Consider the following 20,012-nt stretch of genomic DNA (forward strand, 5'->3'; position numbering starts at 1 on the left):
AGTGCATTTGTCCTCACGACGAAAGTAATAAGATTTTTTTGTTCGTAGTATATCGTTATTTATTCAGTCTTGAACTAAATTTACAAGTACAGTTGAATCAGCTGTTGATTTGCGCTAACTCGTAGATCGGTTTATAGAATTTATGCAAATCGTATTCAACGCAACGTATTTAGGTGTGACTTGTTCCATACGGAAAAACGAATTTTCCACGGATGGGATATTCACTGACCACCGACATCATTCGTTTTCGCTTAATTCAAAATCTGTAGGGAGTCGAAGGAGAAAATAAACGACGAATCGACGATCCTATTATCGCTGGAATTTCCGTCCTTCCCGAGTAAAACAATTTCCAACGGTCGAAGAAAATTACGATCGCCATTTTTTCAACCTAATTTCATTGTTTCCGATTCGATCAACCGTACGCGTAATTTCGATCACGTGAGTTTAACGTACATACATGTAACATATAGACGTTAGTAAATACTTGTTCACCGCGGCGGCACTTGAGTCTATGAATATTACTTTAGTTGTTCGAAACTTGACTGTTACAGCATACTGTATATTATGGTTATAGCCAAAAAGTGATAACTGTTATAGGGTGATCAATGAGATATGAATAATCACTTGCCTTCGATCGACTGGAAATTATACCCCAGACATAACACAAAATCGCGTGCCTATACGTATCACAATATGATCCGAGTTTTTCTTTTTCTTCCGTCTTCCGTCAATCGGAGAACGGATTTTTTTTGTTTCTTTTTTTTTTAATTCAATGGGAAGATAGTGAACGAGTGCGTAATTTGAGTGGTTCGTTGGTCGGTCAATTCGGGAGTGAAAAATCGTAAGGAAATATTTTCAAACGGAGCTACGGTCATAAATCGAAAAAGAACAGCTCGAAACTGCAATTCATATTTCATAAACTCGTAAATCCGCATTAGCGTCGAAAAAAAAAAATAAACAAAATAAAAAAAAAAAAAAAAGAACAAACAAAGAAACGAAAAAGAAAAACCGTAAAAAAGAACGGGACGATATATTTATGCAAAACATTTATGCGCCCGTATAAAATCCCGAGGGTTTTATACTCGGTTTTATACACCTGCGTATATATTACAATAATTATAACGACGATGATAAAACCAGAGAGACGTGTGAAATCGATGGGAAACGCGTCCGTCTCTTTTTTTTTTATAATCGTAGAGAAGGATAATAATCAGACTTTCGAGGGAGAAGAAGAAGAAGAAGAAGAAGAAATTATGCAGGTAAAGAAGTTTGATGAAATTTATCGCCGCGAATGCTACCGGGAATTGTCTCTGTGCATTTTTGCGGTATTTTTTTTGTCTCTCCCTTTTTTAGTGGGGTCGATAGCTGCGGCAACGTCTTTTTCAAGGGTGAGTTTGAGTGGCGCGTCATCGTTACGTTTTAACGGCGTTATTTTTCTTTGAATTTTATCATTTCTGCGTTGGTCAGCGCGATTATTTTCCCTCGGAATTTCCCTGCTCGGATTGGCGGTCAGCAGATAGTCGATTCCTACGTCTCTGTTTTCCTGAATCTCCAGGGAATCCGGCTCCACGGGGAACGGCTCGTACTTTGACAACTTCTCGTCCAGAGTCGCCTCCAAGCTTTCCCAACTCGGTAAACGAGCTTGTTCAACGAAATTTGTAACGCCTTGAAAACCACCCAAGCAACTTCCGCGCTCCAAGGTATTCCATTTCGGTGAATCTTCTCGGCTTATCATCTCCTCCGATCGAGTTTTTACGAAACTCCCGTCCGTGCTAACGCTATCCCAGATCGGAGACGGGCCTAAGATACGAAATATTATTTATCGATCGCCAATTTATGCGCAAAGAACTTCGCTCGACTTTTCTTATTTTTTCACTATTTTATTTTTTTCGTCTTACCTCTCACGCTGTCCCACGTCGACGGTCGGCTAATTCTCAGTCTGTTTCTTCCCACGGAGCCGACGGACGACGACCAGGAGGCCAGGGATGCCGAATCCCAGGAAGGAAGATGCCCTCTGGGGCGTAGACCCCGCGTCATTGTGTCGTGCATTTCTAACATTTCTCTGTGAAGCTGCCTCTGATGTTCGGCGATGATGCTCCGCTGTCGAGTCGTCGGAGATAAGGGCGGATTCGGCAACAAATCCAAATGCGACTCCGACCTGAATCGATTCGGATGATCGAACGCAGAGTTCGGTCGCATCATTGATGAAGGTATAATATGGTAACGTGGAATAGGGAAAACGATTTTAGAAATGACGAAATTATGCATCGCCATGAATCCCTATTAATACGTATAACCGAAAGGAAGTCACTGTAAGCAATTAGATTACTAGTTTACGACCCGGTAAAGTCACTCTAGATTAGGTATCTAAGTCCGTAAACTTCCGAATTCGCGTAACTGCGTTCAACCCCCATCGGGCTTTTCAGATCGATATCGAACGCGCCCCACTCTGAATAATACATTTATTAAACCGAATTTCTATTGTTCCGGCAAATTATTGAAAAAAAACTCATTGTCCCCGTTGGGTACACGTAAGCTCTGGATTGCGCATTCTATTTTTAAAAATTAAGTCCTGTTCCCAAAAAGTTTACTTGCAAAATGAAACGCGATGAGGAAAAAATTTTTTCCAACATTTCCTGTGGTATTCTTGAATATTTTGATCTCAGGATTTGAGAGCCAAGTTAATCGAGTCATCCCCGATCTTTCGGTTTTTGGAGCAGAGAAAAAAACTCTCAACATGTGAGTAAAATATAATGGTGTGAATATGATGAAAAAAAAAAAAAATAACAGGACAAAATTTTAAACGACGAATGATTGCAATACTAGATGATTTTTTTTTTTTTTCTTTTTTCATTGTCACCGTAGATTATATTCTGCAACGATATCGGATTAGTCAACTTTATATGTACGTGTATACGTACACGGCGGTTAGGACAAGTTCGAAGTTTGCGTCGTGGTTCAGAAAATCTGACTAAATCCTATAGGAAACAGTCGAACCATTTGTAATTGGATAGAAACAAACTAATTTCCAACGAGTCCACCCGACACGTTTGACTTCGCGACGTACACGACATTTCGCATATTAGCCTATAATTCACGTGTATCGTCAAAGCAGATATTCTCAACAGTGAAATACGAAGCGATTCGCGCGCGAGATCTACATCGCTCCCTGCAGCTACTCTGTCGAAATTAAGCTGCACGTCGCCGTTGGAACGAAAGCCCTTTTTTTTTCTGGCCACGCGGTGAAATTAATCGGGCAGCGGATCTTATCTCGTTGATCCCCTTTTATTCTCGATTCGCGTGTACAAGGTGTAAGAATTAATCCGATTCGAGCGGAGCAACGAACGACCAGGGGATATACATCCCCCGGCCAAATTCTTTACGACGTAGGAAACGAATCAATCGCTTATACCCACTTCCGGTCGGTCATTCCTTTTATCAATCGCTCCAGACGCGCGTACGTTGTATCGTATCGCTCCGATAACCGGGTTACAAAAATAGAAAAAAAAAACGTAGGATGGAAAAAGAAGAAGGGAGAAAAAAAAAAAAGCAGAAATTTTCCACCCTCGTAAATTGATGGATTTTGCTGGCGGTGGCGCGGGTATACGTGCACCATAATTCTGTCGGTACGTAGCTAACGGGAGCGATGCGACGACGCTCCAATCGCGTTGAGTACCCGAACGGTTTTGAGTACCAACTTCATGCAACGCTCATTGTCGGCGCAGTCAATTCCTAGTTGAAAAGCAGACAGTGGTTCGGTAATTTATAAAAGCGAACGCGCTACCGTACACCACCTTCCGCATGCTCGTACCGACGCAATTGTCATCGTTGAAAGAAAAATTTGAGTCGCGAATCTCGACTTTTTTAATTGCGTCAAAGCCGTCGCCGTTGCATCCGTCCTACCGCCTCCGCGCTTCGATTCAAAGCTGAAAATTCAATTTCGGCACGCCGTCGAACTTGACCGAATGTTATGCCCGATTTTCATTCACCACTTGTGTGGAAAAAAAAAATTTTTCCTCATACTTATGGAATTCGTTTTAACGCGCGACCGAAGATCCAGTTTCGGATTTTTGGCAACCCTAGAAAGTGTGCCGAACAAAAAGGTGGAAAAACCCGTAGAAGGCAAAATCGCGTCTTATGCCAGGAGAGAAAAAAATATCGACGCGCGATTAACGGGCATTTTTTTGGCACTATTTTAAGCGACGCGAAACTCAACTTTTCGCCCTCTTCTTTTCCTTTTATCTACAAATCGTGAAAATCGAGCTGCACGTGTATATACATAGATACTACGTCATACATGCGCTTTGATAATGAACGATGTAATCTTCAGTATTCTACAAGCGGCTATATCTGCAGTTACAAGACCATAATTCCTGCGGTAATAATTGGGTCAACCGAAAGCTCGCTACATAATCCTCCCGCGATATTATTCCCCGGGGATTTTACACCCACGACGGGATAGGTGTGTACGCCGAATGTTCCGGCGAATTCCATCCGGTTAAGTTCACACCTACGAACGAGAGCACGTAACGTCCGGTCACATCGAGGAGACTGAAAAAAAAGAGGTAACAAACTCCCCTCCTCACCTCGGGGTATAAGTTTGTCTCGGTGAACCGGAAGTCGAGGGATCCGGACAGCTCGCTCTCCTCGAACGTCTCGAAGCCTCCCTCGCAACGCGTTGAACAGCGTCCAACATCGCGATGCGTTCGTCGTGAGGTAAGACGGCCGCTACCTCCTGCAGGACCTGGAAACGAGATGAGAAAAGGCCGAAGACGATCGGGCTTTTATTTTTTTTTCTCGTCCCGGATGAAATTTTTTCCGCAGTCAGAATCGAAGAAAGCGAACGAGAAAGAGACGCTCGTTCCGGTTGATGTAAATATTAATTCGAAAGAATATTGGCAATCTCCGTGCACGTGTATCACATCGGTGTAGAGAGCGGCGTGGGCGGCGGATAAATCGAAAGATATTTTTCATCAAAGTTCTTTCGGTATTATATCGGAATTGAAATAGCGAGGGGCATTGATATTCGATGTTCGGAGATGAAATTCTTGCACATCTTAACGGTTTTTTTTTTTTTTTTTTTTTTTTCAAGGCACTCGACGGATCCGTTGTGTTTCGTAATGCCCCTTGCACATACATTGTAATACGTACGTATACGTACAACGGTTGAAAAATAATATTGGTACACGGTCACGGGAATTTCCTTTGTTGAAAAATATTTTTCTCCGATGATTACGATCCGCTGGATATCCAACGTGTACATATTTACGTACGTACGGTTTTCAATTATCCTCGCGCAAATGTATTCGCACCTCAACGAATTCGCAGAAAAAAAAAAAACTCCATAAATTGAATAATTACGTCTGTACACGTGTACACGGGATGAAATTCTCCGCGTGCTAGGTAATCAACGGGGCAACGATGAAAATTGATAATAAATAGAAATAGAAAAAAATAAATCCATCAAGATTCCGTATAGATAGCAATTTGAATTTGCTCGTTCGACCGTGTCATGTGCAGCGATTGTACAACCCGACTGCACGGGCAGCATTCATTAATTCGTCAACTCGGGACGCCAATAATGCGACGCGTAGGGCGGATAAAAAAAATTTATGAATATATCGTCCGCTATCCGTGTTGTATATTTATGGTTTTAAGTACCCCTTTTCGGACGCGTGTTATGAACTATCCTATGCGTGTAATTGTTACTTGCGATCCGATGGGAATACGATAGGTACCAATAAACCGGCTGCTTGAAAAACGAGAGAGGGTTGAGTTTCGCAACCTCTGATTCGCGTCGAAATTTTTCTCAAAATTGGGTCAATCGCCGAGGGATCGTTCGGAGGGAGGGAGGGGGGAGGGAGAAGAAAAGAAATTTTTCCCTCGACTTTTTCGTTCCTGAAATTGTAATTCTCGGTTCGTAAAATGATGCCGGATTAGAAGGACCTTTGAGACGGCAGAATAAGTGAAAAATTCAGCGAACCGTGGGAATACACGGTAGGTATCCTGGAAAGTAGGATAGTTGCTGTTTTAGTATCGACCGCAAAAGCTATGTAACGCGATGAAGGGTGGCGGTAGGGGGGGGGGGGGGGGGGCTGGGAGGGGCAACATTGCAACACGAGCGTCAACGTGAGGGTGAATTTTTCTATGGGAAAGCTAGGTGGAAAAACAATAGGGAAAGAAAGAAACGCTGAGCTTGTCGTATACGTCGCTTGATGGACGAAGATTTCCGCTCGTAATTCATTTTATTTTTTATTTTTTTTTTATATACCACCCCGCCTTTCGAAAGGAGAGAAAAAAATATGTTCGGTGACGCAAAAATAACCTTCGGAGAAAACGATAGCCGATTGATTTTTTGTTTTTTTCTCCATACTCTACGTCGTTTCCGCCGATCGCGAAATCCCGCAGGTTTTAAATTATTCAAAATTCGATGCGAAATCGTAACGAAGAGGTGGAGAAAATTTGCTTTCGGTTTAATCCTTCGCTTGAAAAGAATTAAAAAAAATGTATTCACTCCGTGTCCGTTTTTTTTTTTTTTTTGTTGAGAATTACTCGCGGCGAATGAAAGCGAAAAAATTAAAATTATTACGGTGATAAAAAAAAAACCGTATGAAACGAAAGTAATCGATTCAACCCCAAATCGACACCCCACAGATTAAAAGGGGGTAAAATGTAAAATGCGAAAGGTAACCAGAGATAGATAGGTATCCCTACGTACGTCTACACCTCGTTAAAATGTAATCGTCGTAGATGTTCTCTGAACAGTTATTGTACCAAAGCGCCGGTAAAAATGGCTAACGAACAATTTTTCATCAACAAAAAGAAGGAGACGCATATGATCCGCGTGTTATCGCACCTTGTCGATTTTATTTCGAATTCATCCATCTATCAATGTCCTTTCTTTTACTCATTATCGTTTTAACGAGCGATGCGTATTTACGCTAACTTTAAAAGCTCTCGTGACGTATAATTCGACCGTCAAATAATCGTTGAAGTTTTCCCGCACAGGTACGCGAGGATAAATAAAGCGCAAATTAGGCGCGATATTAACGCGAGGCGGAAGTGAAAGTGGTGGCTGGCAACATTTAGAACCTTGGGTAATTAAAACGCCATTTTAAAAGCTCAACATCCTATTCTCGGAACATTTCAGCGCACTCGTTAGATGGATAAGTATAATGTAGCAATAAAGATAGAGGAATAAATTATTTTTATCTTAACCCTTTAGAAAATCTAGCTGAGCGTCGCACCGCTTTATTATATCTTGGTGAAATTAAACGCAAACTATGCGAGTATTTAAAATGATACACGGGCTACAAAAATTTGCAATTCCACTCCACGGATTCGACTGTACACCCCACCGCGGATATTCGGGTTGTCAAATAACCCTCGCAAATTTTTATCTCCAAAGAAACGCTCGAGTTTTGAAGTTTTCTTTTTTCCAAAAATTGCCAAGAGCTTCTCACTTTCCGATGAAATGTCCGTGTTTTCAACTATCGTTTCGAATCCGATCACTTTTCGGGGGTCGCGACCCTCCAATCGACAAAAAGGAGCGGAAAAAAAAAATATCGCAGGGAAGTTTCTCGATTCGGTAATTAGGTGGTGTCAACTATGAGGATCAGTTGGTGATAAGTGTCATCAGGTTAATATCTGGGTCAGCGACTAACCGAGGTACATAACCGTGAACTTAAATTACAGTTCGGTGAAATTAAGCAGAACCGTTTGGTCGGACCCTAAACTTCTTGTACGAACAACTTGACTCACAATCAGTCGGGTTCTGTTACGTTTAAGATAATGTCCCAATCTTACGTAGGGTCAAACGCTCGTTTCTGTACGCCGCAAAACTAACATCGTGGAGATGTAGATTCCCTCGTTTCGAAATGATGAAGAGATGATTTGTTTTATATTCGTTTCGAACGATCGGGGATGCGAATTAACGAGCCAGCACCCCTTCGCCATGATCGATTCGCCCCGATCTCCTCCGTCGGAAATTTCATTCCGCCCCAATCCAGCTGAATTTGAAAATTTCTTTGACCGTTTCGTGATCCGTGTCGGTGAATTAGAAATCGAAAGATATAAAAAAAAAAAAAAATGTAATCAAACGAATCGTTTGGGGAAAAAAATAATTTGAAATAAATTTTGGCCGAAGATATGAGAATTTTCTTTTTTTTTCTTCGAGAAGGCAAAAAAGCACGATCAGAATCACCCCGTAGAAATAGTTTAACCGTCTCAATGATTCGCGTGTAACTCAGGTAACATTTATCCGTTGAAATTGGAACAGGCACACCTATTCGCATAGATGCTGCAGGGCTGACGACGTAATTATAGCCCATCGCGTCGCGTATCGCTGAGGTTACTTTGAAATTCCTTGTAGCAGGTAGTGCTCGGTACATCTCATTAAGGAGCTTTTTGTTTTTTTTACTATTTTAAGCTTTACCTGTTTTATTTATTTTATTTCATTTTCATTTTTAATTCTTTACGTTTTTCTGCCGGCAACGAAAACCGTTTGAAGTGAAAGCAGCAGCGCTTGCGGACATCTGCCTTACGTTAGCTAAACGGGAGAAATATATAAAAATATGTAGCCGGGCCGTATATAATTCATACACGATCTGATACACGTCGTTCGGATCATCGGGATTTCTTCTCGTCTCAGAACTATCAAAAAAAAAATATATATTCATTCAGCACGCGAAAAAAGAGGAGAAGAAACGCCGCTCATTTCCGCGGTAATTTTATGCCGGACAACTTTCTTTTATCTATTTGTTTTTTGTTTTTTTTTTCTATCTCACGAAAGAAAGAAGTGAAAGAAGGGAGCGGAAGAGCATCTATAACTCGGGAAATATCGGGACGCCGTTATTATTATGTCGAGCCAATGTACCCAATAAACGTAGATAAAGACTTACCCTGAACTTGTTGAGCGCTACCAAAGCTGGAACTAAGCCCCCCGGGCCCCTTTGACGACCTCGTCTTCGTCCCATGGAGACGACGCTCGTCAACGGACTCATTTCTCGGAGGACAACGTGACCCGCCAATTCTGCATCGTCCAATGAGAAAACAGAAACGAGTATATCGCACGCGGTAAATACGTAACGAGATAGAACGAAGCCGTCGAAAAGAGAAAAAAAACCACCAAAGGAAAGAAAGAAGAAAACAAAAAAAAAAACGAACTCAAAAAGAAAATCAAATTAGACACACGACGAATGAATCCGGAGACGGGGAGAAAAAAAAATACGTCTTCGCGTTGATTAGGGCGGAAAAATATCGGAAGAAAGAGAAACACATTTTTTATTTCACCCTCTCGACGTGTCCCTGAAACCTTAGCGAATGAATGTTGCGGAAAATTTTTGGAAAACCGATGCTTTCGAAGAGAAATTTGATTTTTTTTCTTCTTCTTCTTCTCCGTCTTCTCGCGAGAACTCGGGTGAAAATTCCGGCGTTATTTCCGGCGTTGAGTAGTCACGCGGAGGGTATTTCTTCGGCGTAATGTTCGACGATGTTCAGACGCGTTATATCGGGGCGTAAATCTTTATCGAATAGATAGGAGTATGGACTCCGGCGTTGGGTAGTGCGGGGTACTACGTAAGAGTGCGCGGGAGGGTTGGACCGAGGGCTACGAGGTGATCGCGGAATCCAAGAGTTCCGAGGGCCTCTCGAAATACATACCTATATATATACATAGGCGCTCGTTTTATCGCACGCGTATATATTATCTCTATACATTCTTATATATATATATATATATATATATCTATATATGTACACCTCTTTCGAAAGAAATAACGAGCCCGCGTACCGAGGATAGTGGCCCTGCAGGGTCATTTTACGACCGACACGTCGCACGGTGTTGGAGAACGCGATTATGCCACAAGATCCTAAAATTCCACAGATACCGCACACCCACACCAAGCGGAGAAACGCGCATGTTCCCCGGAAATTTCAAAACCTTTTTACTCTTTTTTTTTTTTTTTTTTGATTTTTTTTTCTAACTTAAGCTTTGTCAAAGATTTTCACATCTTCTACAGTAACACGTTTGTCACGATATCCAAACCAACCACCGCGAAAAAGAAAAAAATTGAGTTCGATTTTGGAAAGAAAATGCGCCGGAAATCGTGAGCTCCTGTTTTTTTTTGTTTTTTTTTTCACCTTTACCTTGGACGCGATTTTCTCCCGGATCAGCGTTCGGCAGTAGATTGGACATGGTGATCATGTTGGTCCTGGCGAGGGTGGTGCGTTTCACGGCGTTGCTAACGTTCCGCGCTTTGCTCCAGGTCGAGTACATGTTCAGTCCCTTGTTGTTCGCGAAGGTGAGATTGTACCTGGCGACCTTGTCCGAGAGGAAGACTAGCCTCAATCCATTTTCGGAACGTTCGATCATCTTCGTGACGTTCTCAGCCCACGTCCAACCCTTCGAGAATGAATCGACCACACCGTTCGCCGGCGATATCTCCTGCGTGGTGACCAATTTGCAAAACAGTGACAACGAACGCATTTCCGTGTTAAATATCTCGTCCCGTTTGCGCCACGATTCCACGTGCCAGGCGTTCTCGTGGGAGGAGTTGAACAAGTTGCCGAGATAGGGGCGGAGAATAGGGCCCAGAGTTTTCTTGTCGTGCTCCATGCCTTGGAAAAAAGGGAGGAAATGAAGAAGAAAAAAGAAAGAAAGAAACGATTCGTTCGTCTCCTCGCGAGGGGCGAAGAGACCCCCGGCAATTTTTTTCTCACCGAAGTATAACCACTTGACGAGCGTCTTGGCGAGCACCGTGTGGTTCTCCAGATCGAGGTAAGCGGTTTCTCGGTCCCTCCTCACGATGTCGACGAGAACGTCGACGGAATTTTCGAAGTAAGTGGTCGCTGCGTTGTTCGATTTTCTACCGAGTATTTTGCGCCGCGTTTCCTTGCGGTGCCTCCGATCGGTAGCCGCGTAAATTTGATCCCTCGCCTGTCTCAGCGTCAGAGTGAGGAGGTGGATCAGATTTTCCGTCGGCTCGGATAAACTGCAGTTGACGTTCTCGAAGTTCGATAAATTTTGAAAAATGTCATCGTCGCCTCCCTGCCGGTGAGAAAAATATCGTTCGATCTTTTTTTTTGTAATCGAGGAGGAGTTGAAGCGATCGGCGGAGGATAATTAGAGGGATGTTCGTACGTAGTTTACCTTGTGGATGACTTTCTTCACTTTGAGAACTTCCCTGACGACCAGACTGAGATATTCCAGTTGTTTTCCCCCGTAGCCGCAATGTCTGCCCATTGTTCCACGGGGTAGTGATGTAATAACGCGATTCCATCTCGCGATTAACTCGTTCTCCAAAATGTCCGACGGTTCCATTTCCACCGGTGTATCGTTCAGCGAATTCTGATGCAACGCGACCAGATAAGATTCCAGCAGTTTTGAATCCGACAGATACGAGTCCTCGTGATGAAGAATTCCACCTGATTGCACAATCGTACCGAGTAGTTGATCACCCGCGGTTCGCTCGTAAACCATAAATTGCAAATGCATAAACACGCGCAACGTTCGCGCGGGTAAACTAAGTTAAGTAAACGGAAGAAATTCACGTTTTCTGAACTAGCGAACGCGAAGTCTCCGAGAGTAATCTAACTTCCCTCGAGTGGCGTGTGTGTGTGGCAAATATATTCAGACATTTAACCGCCGCTAGTTTCTCGTCGCCGACGATTTTTTTCTGTTCTTTTTTTTTTTTTTTTTTTTTTTTTTTTTGCACCAAAAATAAATTCGCGCCGAATATATTACGCTGAAAGTGATGCTGATAAAAATGAAAAAATCGCACGCCTACCTGGGATGATAAATCATTTCGGTAATCCGGAGGATCTCCGGCCGATCCTCTGAAGGAAATATCATATAAAAAAATTTCCAATTCTCATGAAATATGTTACGAGGTTCGATTCTAGTCGTGTGTGAAAAAAAATAGGAATAAGAAGAGAAAAAAGAAAAAAAAACAGATACCACGAGTCAATTTTTCTTACATTCAAACGGGATATCTCGCATAAGTTTACTCCACGGAAATAATATTTCTAGGCGAAATAAATTCGCCGCGGTAGAATACCTTATTCGGTAGGAATATTCCACGTATAATAATCCTGTCAAAATTAATCCACTCCGACAAACTTCTTCCCTTCAGCACATTGTGATATACATATATATATATATACATACACGTATGTATAACATGCGGAGTCAGAAACTTGATCACGGTTTACTTGGCGTAAGAACCACAAACTATAATTCTTCGATCTAAATTCTTGAACACCTCTTGGATGAGATTTTGATAATGCATCCGTACATCTAATGGAATTATTTAATAACCGGCTAAGATTTTGGAAATTTGAAGTGAGATTTTAAGGTTGAAAAAAATTCACGAACCCTTGGCGCACTGCAACATGACGTTGCATCTTGGGTAGAAATAACATCGCAAACTTTGGCATTTCAAAGATGTGACGAGTTCGTCCAAAATTGTTAATACGTGACGAGAGAGCGTTCCGGGTGCCCAACTTCTCAGGGGATCCGGTCCAGCCCTCTCCAACGACCACCAGTGTATCGTTTTCAACGTGTGTCTCGAAACGACTCTGAGCATGTCCTGAAAAATGGTAAAAATTTCTTTATCCGTCTCCGGACCGACAAAATTTTCCGATTTCGATCAAATGTGAAGAAAAAATTCTAATGATTGAAAATCGCGTTGGGTATAAAGTTTGGCAGAAAATGAAACTGAGATTCGTGAGACAACGGAAGATCGCGACGTGGAACGCGTGCAATGCTAGTTACATTAAAAAAAATGACGTGATGTGGAAGGAATTACATTATCTGTATTCGAGCGCGGTTGTACGTGCGAAAAACCGGGCGTCTTTAATTCACGCCGAAAAATTTTAACCGACCCTCCTTTTCTCCGTGGAAGCACCCGCCGCTCGTTCGCCCTCCGGGGTATAAAGTGCTTCCGCAGGGCCGGGGCCCTCGACACAACCGCAAAGAAAAACAGATAAAACAAAACAAAAAAAAGGGGGGGGAAGACGAAAAATAATAAACTCTTTTTGGCCTTTTTTTGTTGCTCGAGCTACCTGCAGTCCGTCCGTAGATGCCTTAGAGTAATAAGTAAAGTAAAGTACATTATATACGTAATGGGAAACTTTTGACGCCATTTTTCGCTCGGTTCACAACAGCTTATTATAATAACCGTCGGCGTTGTCGTTCTTTCTTTAATTCCTTGAGATTTGATCAAGTTGAGTTCGCTCGCTTTTTGTCGCGACACCGCGCCCCGAATAAGTTGAAAGTAATCGAGTCAGTCGGCCGGTCGTCGTTGATTTAAAAAGCGTTTTCCCTTTTCTTTTTTTTTTCATTTTTCGTTCCATATCTCGATAACAATCGAAAACAGGACTGTCGTAAAAATCGCAAGACTTCGCAGGATTATCCCCGGTGAACTGCTGCATTACCTTGTTTTTCAGGGGCACTTTGAGAGGTCTTCTTTTTCGCAACTGATCGAGAATGTCCCAAAGAACTACGGTCGTCGAAGCTGGAACACTATCTTCGTGATAATGGTGTTGCATAACACTTTCAGCCGCTGGAAAACGCACCCTCCAAAGTGTCGCGCGATCCTCGCAACGGGCGCCAGGATAAGGACCCACCGCGACTACGTACATGCCCTTGAAGCAAAAGGGATCCAGAGTTACCCGTTATTTCGAGAATTTTTGTTATTTCAAAAAATTCAAAATTACGTTTCACACGCGTAGAATTGAAGCAAACGAAACTAGAAAATTTGCCCGGGTTAAAAAGACTCGTTGGAAAAAGGGTGAGGAATCTTTTATTGTTTTTTCTTTCTCTCCCTTTTTTCCTCTGTTTCGAGGTTTCGTTTCATCTGATAATTAGCGAGGGTTAGGGGGGGAACGAGAAATTTAAGGAATGATAAAGCGAAGGGCTTACGGTTTGCGCCGCCGTAAGATGTAGCAAAGCATCGCAATGGTGTAGGGGAATTCTTCGAGGGTAGTCGGCTAAAATAGACCAAGAAGGAACGGCAACTCCGATCAAAAGTCTGACCTCTGCCTCCCGATTTTTCGAACCGCTGAGACCGATCCTCAAGAGAATTCCTGTCGCGTCTTCGACAAGGGCAACTCGATGATCCCTCGGCTCCGGCAAAATGGCATCCGAGTATGCTGAAAGGAAAACGAAAAGGGAGTTTACAAAGGTCTTTAAATTCCTGAATTTCATTTACCAACTAACTTTACCGCGTGTTTCCTTTTTCCCCCAATTTTCTTTCGTTACACACGTTACATGTACACGTATAGCGTATACACCGATTCTAGCACACGTGGAGTAAGGTAACTTCACTTTTTTGTATTACATTTTTTTTTTCCCCCCGTCTTCTTTATTATTCTTTCATTTCAATCAAACGTCAAAAGTTCTTCTTCAAATTTTGCCGAGGAAAAAGGTTTCCGCAACATCAAAGCGACGTCACGTCTCTTATACGTATGGTTTGTGTGTATATGAATAATTTTCGGTGAATAAATTTAATGATCCAACTGCACGGTAAAATACGTCGGAATTTTTCGTTTTTTGTTTTTTCGGTTGCTTTTTTTGTATTCTAAATTTTATCACGTCAAGGAAAAAAAAAAGAGAGGGAAAAAAAGAAGCACCCTAAAGTACAATAAAATAGAATGAAACAAAATAAAGAAACTTCAGAGACAACGACTGCAGGCGGAAAAACCGAGAAGGGTGTGGACGGTGCTTGAGGGTGGTGATAAATTAAAAAAGTTACTCCAACCAGGGGAAGGGGGATCTACGGTACACTAAAATGAATTTTAATGACTCTCCCGTTTCTATCAAACCTCCCCTAACATTCTTCACCTTCTTCGGTTTTTTTTTTTTTTTTTTTTTTTTTTCTTTTTTTTCGTCATACCATTCATCCGGAATCCGGAGAATTTCAATAGGAATTATACTCGTGTCACTTCGATCTCCAATTTTTATCCCTTTATCGAATCCAATTAGTGACGGATTTTCATCAAATGTTCGCAGCCACTCGGCTAGCTGAATTTATTCTTACAATAATCAAAGAAGAAAAGAAAAGAAAATTTTAACGCTGCACTTTGAATATTTCCCATGATACAAAGAGGCGGATTTTTTGTTTTTTTTTTTCTTCGTAAGAAATATTTCTCACCCGCTATGTGTACACGTATACCGTAGGTATATAACGTACGGGATAAATAAGGCATCAGAATAAAGAAAAGAGCAAATTATTGTTTCGCACGTGCTGCAAAGAACCATAATTCTAAATCTCCGTCAGGTACAATTAACCAACTTCTTCGTATAGCCGGTTGCAATGATTTACAAGAGACTACCCTATACCGGGTGTATCGAATTACTCGTTATATTTATACTACCACCGACGTTTTGCGAGATACTTTTTTTTTTCCAACTTTATCTCCCGCTTCTTCCATCGTTAGCATAATATACGATCTGCTGCAGAATTCAACGCCGTCGACGTCGTCGTCGTCGTCTAAACAACGTTATAACCGAGTCGACGCATGTAACGCAATTAAAGTGTGTGCGCGTCTGTTCCACGGCAAAACACCTCCGACGTGGATCTTTCGCCGTGAGAAAATCGTGTGAAAAAATTGGATGTAAGGAAGTAAAAAAAAAACGAAAATACAACAGGGCGGCCGAAATATTGGCTTGCTTTACCCGGTAATAAGCAATATAGAGCGCCGTACTCGTACCCTTACGTAATAACGCAGCTGTATGCACAGGGTGAGACGTTAAAATCCAACCACCTTACGGGATGTTATTTATTATTTTTTTTTTTTCATTCGCTTTTATTCTCCCCCCCCATTTTTTGTCTTCCACTCGAAAGAAATTCTCGCACGGTTTGTGAAAATCTTTTTTTCTCTTTTGACCCGCATATCTTAATTTTTCTCAATCGTACCACGCGAATTGAATACGTCACCCTGTGTCTGGAATTTCTCTGTACGTAAAAACTGATACACCTAATATTATATTACTGTCGGTAAACATAACGGATATAAAAGGGGTGTTTTTAACGAGAAAGGATGACGCAGCTGGTACTCGTTACGTTTCTTATTTACGGTGTCTTGCGAAAGAATATGATCTGCTTGTGAAGTCTCCTTCAAGGAATCGCACGTAAGCGAACGGTGAATATATATAACTGCGTGAAGCGTTGAAAACACCTTGAAATAGGAAACGCTAAAAAGGGATGAGAAAAGAAGAGAAAAAAAAGAGCTCAGGAACCGAGGGGCAATTTTACGCAAGAATATCGTCTACGTTTTACCTGGTCCGTAAAACACCCTGCAATGATCCGGCTGTTTTAAAATTTTGTCGAGGACCTCGGGGTCCACCACTTGCCCCGGGGTCCAGCAGAGCCTCTCGTCGGCGCCGTTCGTTGACCCTGTGATGAGAAATTTATGAGCTCGCAGAAAAAATGGGAAATCGTGGGGCGAATTCGGATAATTTTCTCACCGGGTTTCGTTGCTGCGGCCAGAAGGTTGGCGATTTTCGCTTTTATCAAATCTCGACGCAGTCTACCTCCCGGCCCGAGAAATTCCCCCCACGATTCCGCCCCCGTTCCCCGTATATTGACACGTGCGAATCCCGGCATCGACGCGTCTTCCTCTACGCAGACGGGCGCGATTTGTTCCGAAGTTAGCCCAGGCGAAGAAAGAGCGTCGAGTCGGATGAGGTACTCAAATTTTAATTGCTGAAAATAAAGGAAATAAAATTTTCCAGTAGTTTTCAAACGCCCCGTTCGACGAAAGAGAAAGGATTACCTTAATTCTAGTTCGATCGTTCAAGGAGATGAGAAACATCGACGAAAATCGACTGTCGATATTTCCTGCTCCGATCAACAGACGTTGTACCAATCTTTCCACCGTTGCTTCGATAGCCTTGGTATCGGCTGGGAGAATAACGTGATTGAGATGAAAAAAAAAAATCAGAGGAAATTTTATTCACCGTAAAGAATTTCGTAAGGCGTATTCGGGTTGATATTTTACTGCGGATGACGGATGGATCGGCGAACGTTGCGATATTTATACATTTCCAACCCTTCGTGGGAGTTGTGAAAAAAAAAAAAATAAAAAAAAGTGAAAAACATTTCGTACCCTTGACCGACCTCGGAGTCATTTAACAAATACCGATACTCAATCAAAAGGAAACAGAGCAGACCGGGTGCGTGAGAGGGCGGAAAAAAAGTTGCTTTTAAAATCCGTGATTGAATAATCGCGAATCGTGCGGAGTTATCGATGGGAAATATGCGAATGATAAAGAGGAGGGGGAAAAAAAGCTCGCCTACCATTCTCTTGGATCGAATTAGCGAGAGATTTTGAAAAATGAACGTTCAGGGTATCCAGCTGCTCCTTGGAAAATGTGATCTTTGTGGCCATCAGACGAAGACTTCCTTTCCCAGATATTCCACTCGGTGCGCAACCCATCCTGATTATTTTAACCCGATATCTACCTAGGAGAATAATAAAGTTGCTCGTAATGGCACTCGACGAATAACCGGTAATACAAGTTGCGGAAATTCGTAACAACGTCGATGAGTTCGTCGAAACGAAGATAATTGTTATAGATTATTTTTGTTCGTCTCGATATCGTTAGACTTTTCTCGTCTACTTTTGAGTTACTTCATACATTTGTTCTGTAACAAATCTTATGGCGTATAACTTTTTTACCCTTGCAAATAAATCGTCCGCTACAGATAAATATGGAATAGAAATAAAATTTTAGTGGCTCGCGAAACGTGTGCAAAAGTGCAAGAAAAAAACAACGGAAAATTACGTGTGAGATAATATTTAATTGGGAATGCAGGAAAATTTTCGGTTTCATTGAGTTCACCCGGTACGTGGGGGTACCTACTCGGCATACCTACGACGGAATAGAAAATATCCATTCGCTCTTTACACCCGGATTTATGCAGCACAATCCGCGTTGGCTTGCTGCCACAATCAGCAGCTATCAAATTCGGAATGACTAATTGATCGGAAGTAATACCAAGCGACCGAGCCAATAAAATTAATCAATTTGAAAGCCAGTCGAGAGGAGGTAAAAAAACGAAACAAATTCCTCCCGTGTATAAAACGAGAAAGTTGAAAAGACTCCGGGATATTCGAGCCCCATTGAAATCGTTTTTTCACTCATTCCTAGACATTGGATTTGAACAGTGATTCAATTTTCCCGTGGCTAAGTATCGACCGATTTTTATCTGACAATTGAATCTATCGAGGTGTAAAAGACATTTCCTGACACTGTAAACTCCGAACATAAAAATTATCGAACCTACGAAGCGTCATTTCAAATGACAGATAAATAAGTTTGTACCCTTCTTGTCTCACACCCTGGAGAATCTTCACTTCACGTGCGATTTGATTATTTTCACATACGTTTCACGTCGTTTGAAAATTATTTGTAACTTTAGAAAATTGAAAAAATTTCTGCCAATTCGTCGAACAACACGAGGATTCAATTCTACAAAAGAGATGCAATTGTCAGCCGGATTATAGTCGTGGAATTCACTTGATTTTGTTAAAAACTGATCACGTACAGTTGTAGGTCAACATTTCGAGGCAAAAACAGGCGATAGACTGATAGGTAAAATTTTACGAGGTAAATCTATACCGTCATCGTTTTTCTGGAGTATTTTTAATGACCGAAAATCAACGGTTTTTTACCCGTGAAAAATGGACAAGATTTACTCCGGTATTCGTACAGTTGTTTCGTAACAATGCGTCAACGGTTCCGGCCACTGCACCGGAATCACTTCCGATTCCGATTGTTCGTACGTCTACTTCCGGTTGCACGGATAGCTCGCTTGCAGCAGATATTATACTTGGCTACGAGAAACTGTACATCGAGTTAAAGCGTCTAATAATCGTAGATTTTTCACCGTGACCGCACTTTTCTTGAAAATGATTTTATTTCCAGCTATATCAGACTTGAAAAAATCGAAAGAACGATCAGCTGTAACTGTTTTCAAAAATATCGATTAATTATAGGCAGTTTCTACATAAAAGTGAAACAATTAAAAATGAGATGGAGAGACATCAATACTATGTAAGTAGAGTATTGAACGTGTCTGATATACACCATGCTCAAAAATTGGCGGACCACCCTATTTTCGCTCTGAAAAACCTGCGATTTCGAAGCCTCATAGCTGCTCGAGAAATTGAAGCAGAAAGTTGCAAAGAATAGCATTTTGAAGCTCGAAGCTTCACCTTTCAGATAATTTTTGCCGATTTGAATAACCTACCTGTATTCACTAGTTACACCCTATTGATTCAAGTCACGTCGAAAACGTAAAGTCAACTTTTGACTTTGACGGGGGGTGTACCAGGTGTCTCAGTAGTTGGATTTGAATTTTTCTGATGTCATTTTGGAAGTTGAAGTGTCCCCATCAAAACAGTTTTTCAAATTTTTCGTACCATTTTTTTTACACGAGGTAAGCGAATCTGAAGGGATCTCAAAAATCCGAATCTGAGAAAAAAAATTCATCCATCTGCAAAAATGACCGAGTCATCCCAATTTTTTCGCATTTTTTGGCTCGAATTTCAGGATATCTCAGAAGGAAAGAATCGTAGCTCAATTTGGACAACGGATTCGTGTTCCTGAGGTCAAAATACATGAGAACAGTGTCATACGATCAATTCGCAAGAAAAAAAAAAATTCGGCCCAAAAATCCCCAAGGGGATTTGAACCCGCGCATTCTATCGATTTTTGGGTCGAAAATCAACATTTCATTTTTTTGGGTTTCCCATGCTTTTCTCATGTATTTCGATCTCAGAAATCCGAATCAGAAAGCTAAATTGATCTATCTCTAATATTGACCGAGTTATCCAGATTTTTTCGCATTTTTTGGCTTAAATTTGAGGATATCTCGGAGGGAAAAGATCGTAGCTCAATTTGGACAACGGATTCGTGTTCCTGAGGTCAAAATACATTAGAAAAGTGCTATACGATCAATTCTTATTCAAATTCCTGCGTACGAATTACATTAAAATAGACGATA

General features: G+C 41.6%; 1 protein-coding gene across 1 annotated transcript; it reads right to left on the reverse strand.

Moving 5' to 3' along the window:
* Positions 1 to 5: 5 nt before the first annotated feature.
* Positions 6 to 18,572, reverse strand: LOC105689999. The gene is made up of 15 exons (XM_048653635.1): positions 18,329 to 18,572; positions 17,301 to 17,465; positions 16,777 to 16,904; positions 16,469 to 16,706; positions 16,281 to 16,397; positions 13,922 to 14,151; positions 13,435 to 13,644; positions 12,374 to 12,587; positions 11,150 to 11,424; positions 10,720 to 11,047; positions 10,147 to 10,617; positions 8,901 to 9,031; positions 4,587 to 4,744; positions 1,899 to 2,158; positions 6 to 1,800 (listed from the first exon to the last, which is right to left on the reverse strand). Exons 2-15 carry the CDS (start codon positions 17,437 to 17,439, stop codon positions 1,295 to 1,297), a joined length of 3,405 nt encoding a protein of 1,134 aa, XP_048509592.1. The 5' UTR covers positions 17,440 to 17,465; positions 18,329 to 18,572; the 3' UTR covers positions 6 to 1,294.
* Positions 18,573 to 20,012: the final 1,440 nt, after the last annotated feature.

Source organism: Athalia rosae, chromosome 4 (genome assembly GCF_917208135.1).
Source record: "Athalia rosae chromosome 4, iyAthRosa1.1, whole genome shotgun sequence".
NCBI lineage: Eukaryota > Metazoa > Arthropoda > Insecta > Hymenoptera > Athaliidae > Athalia > Athalia rosae.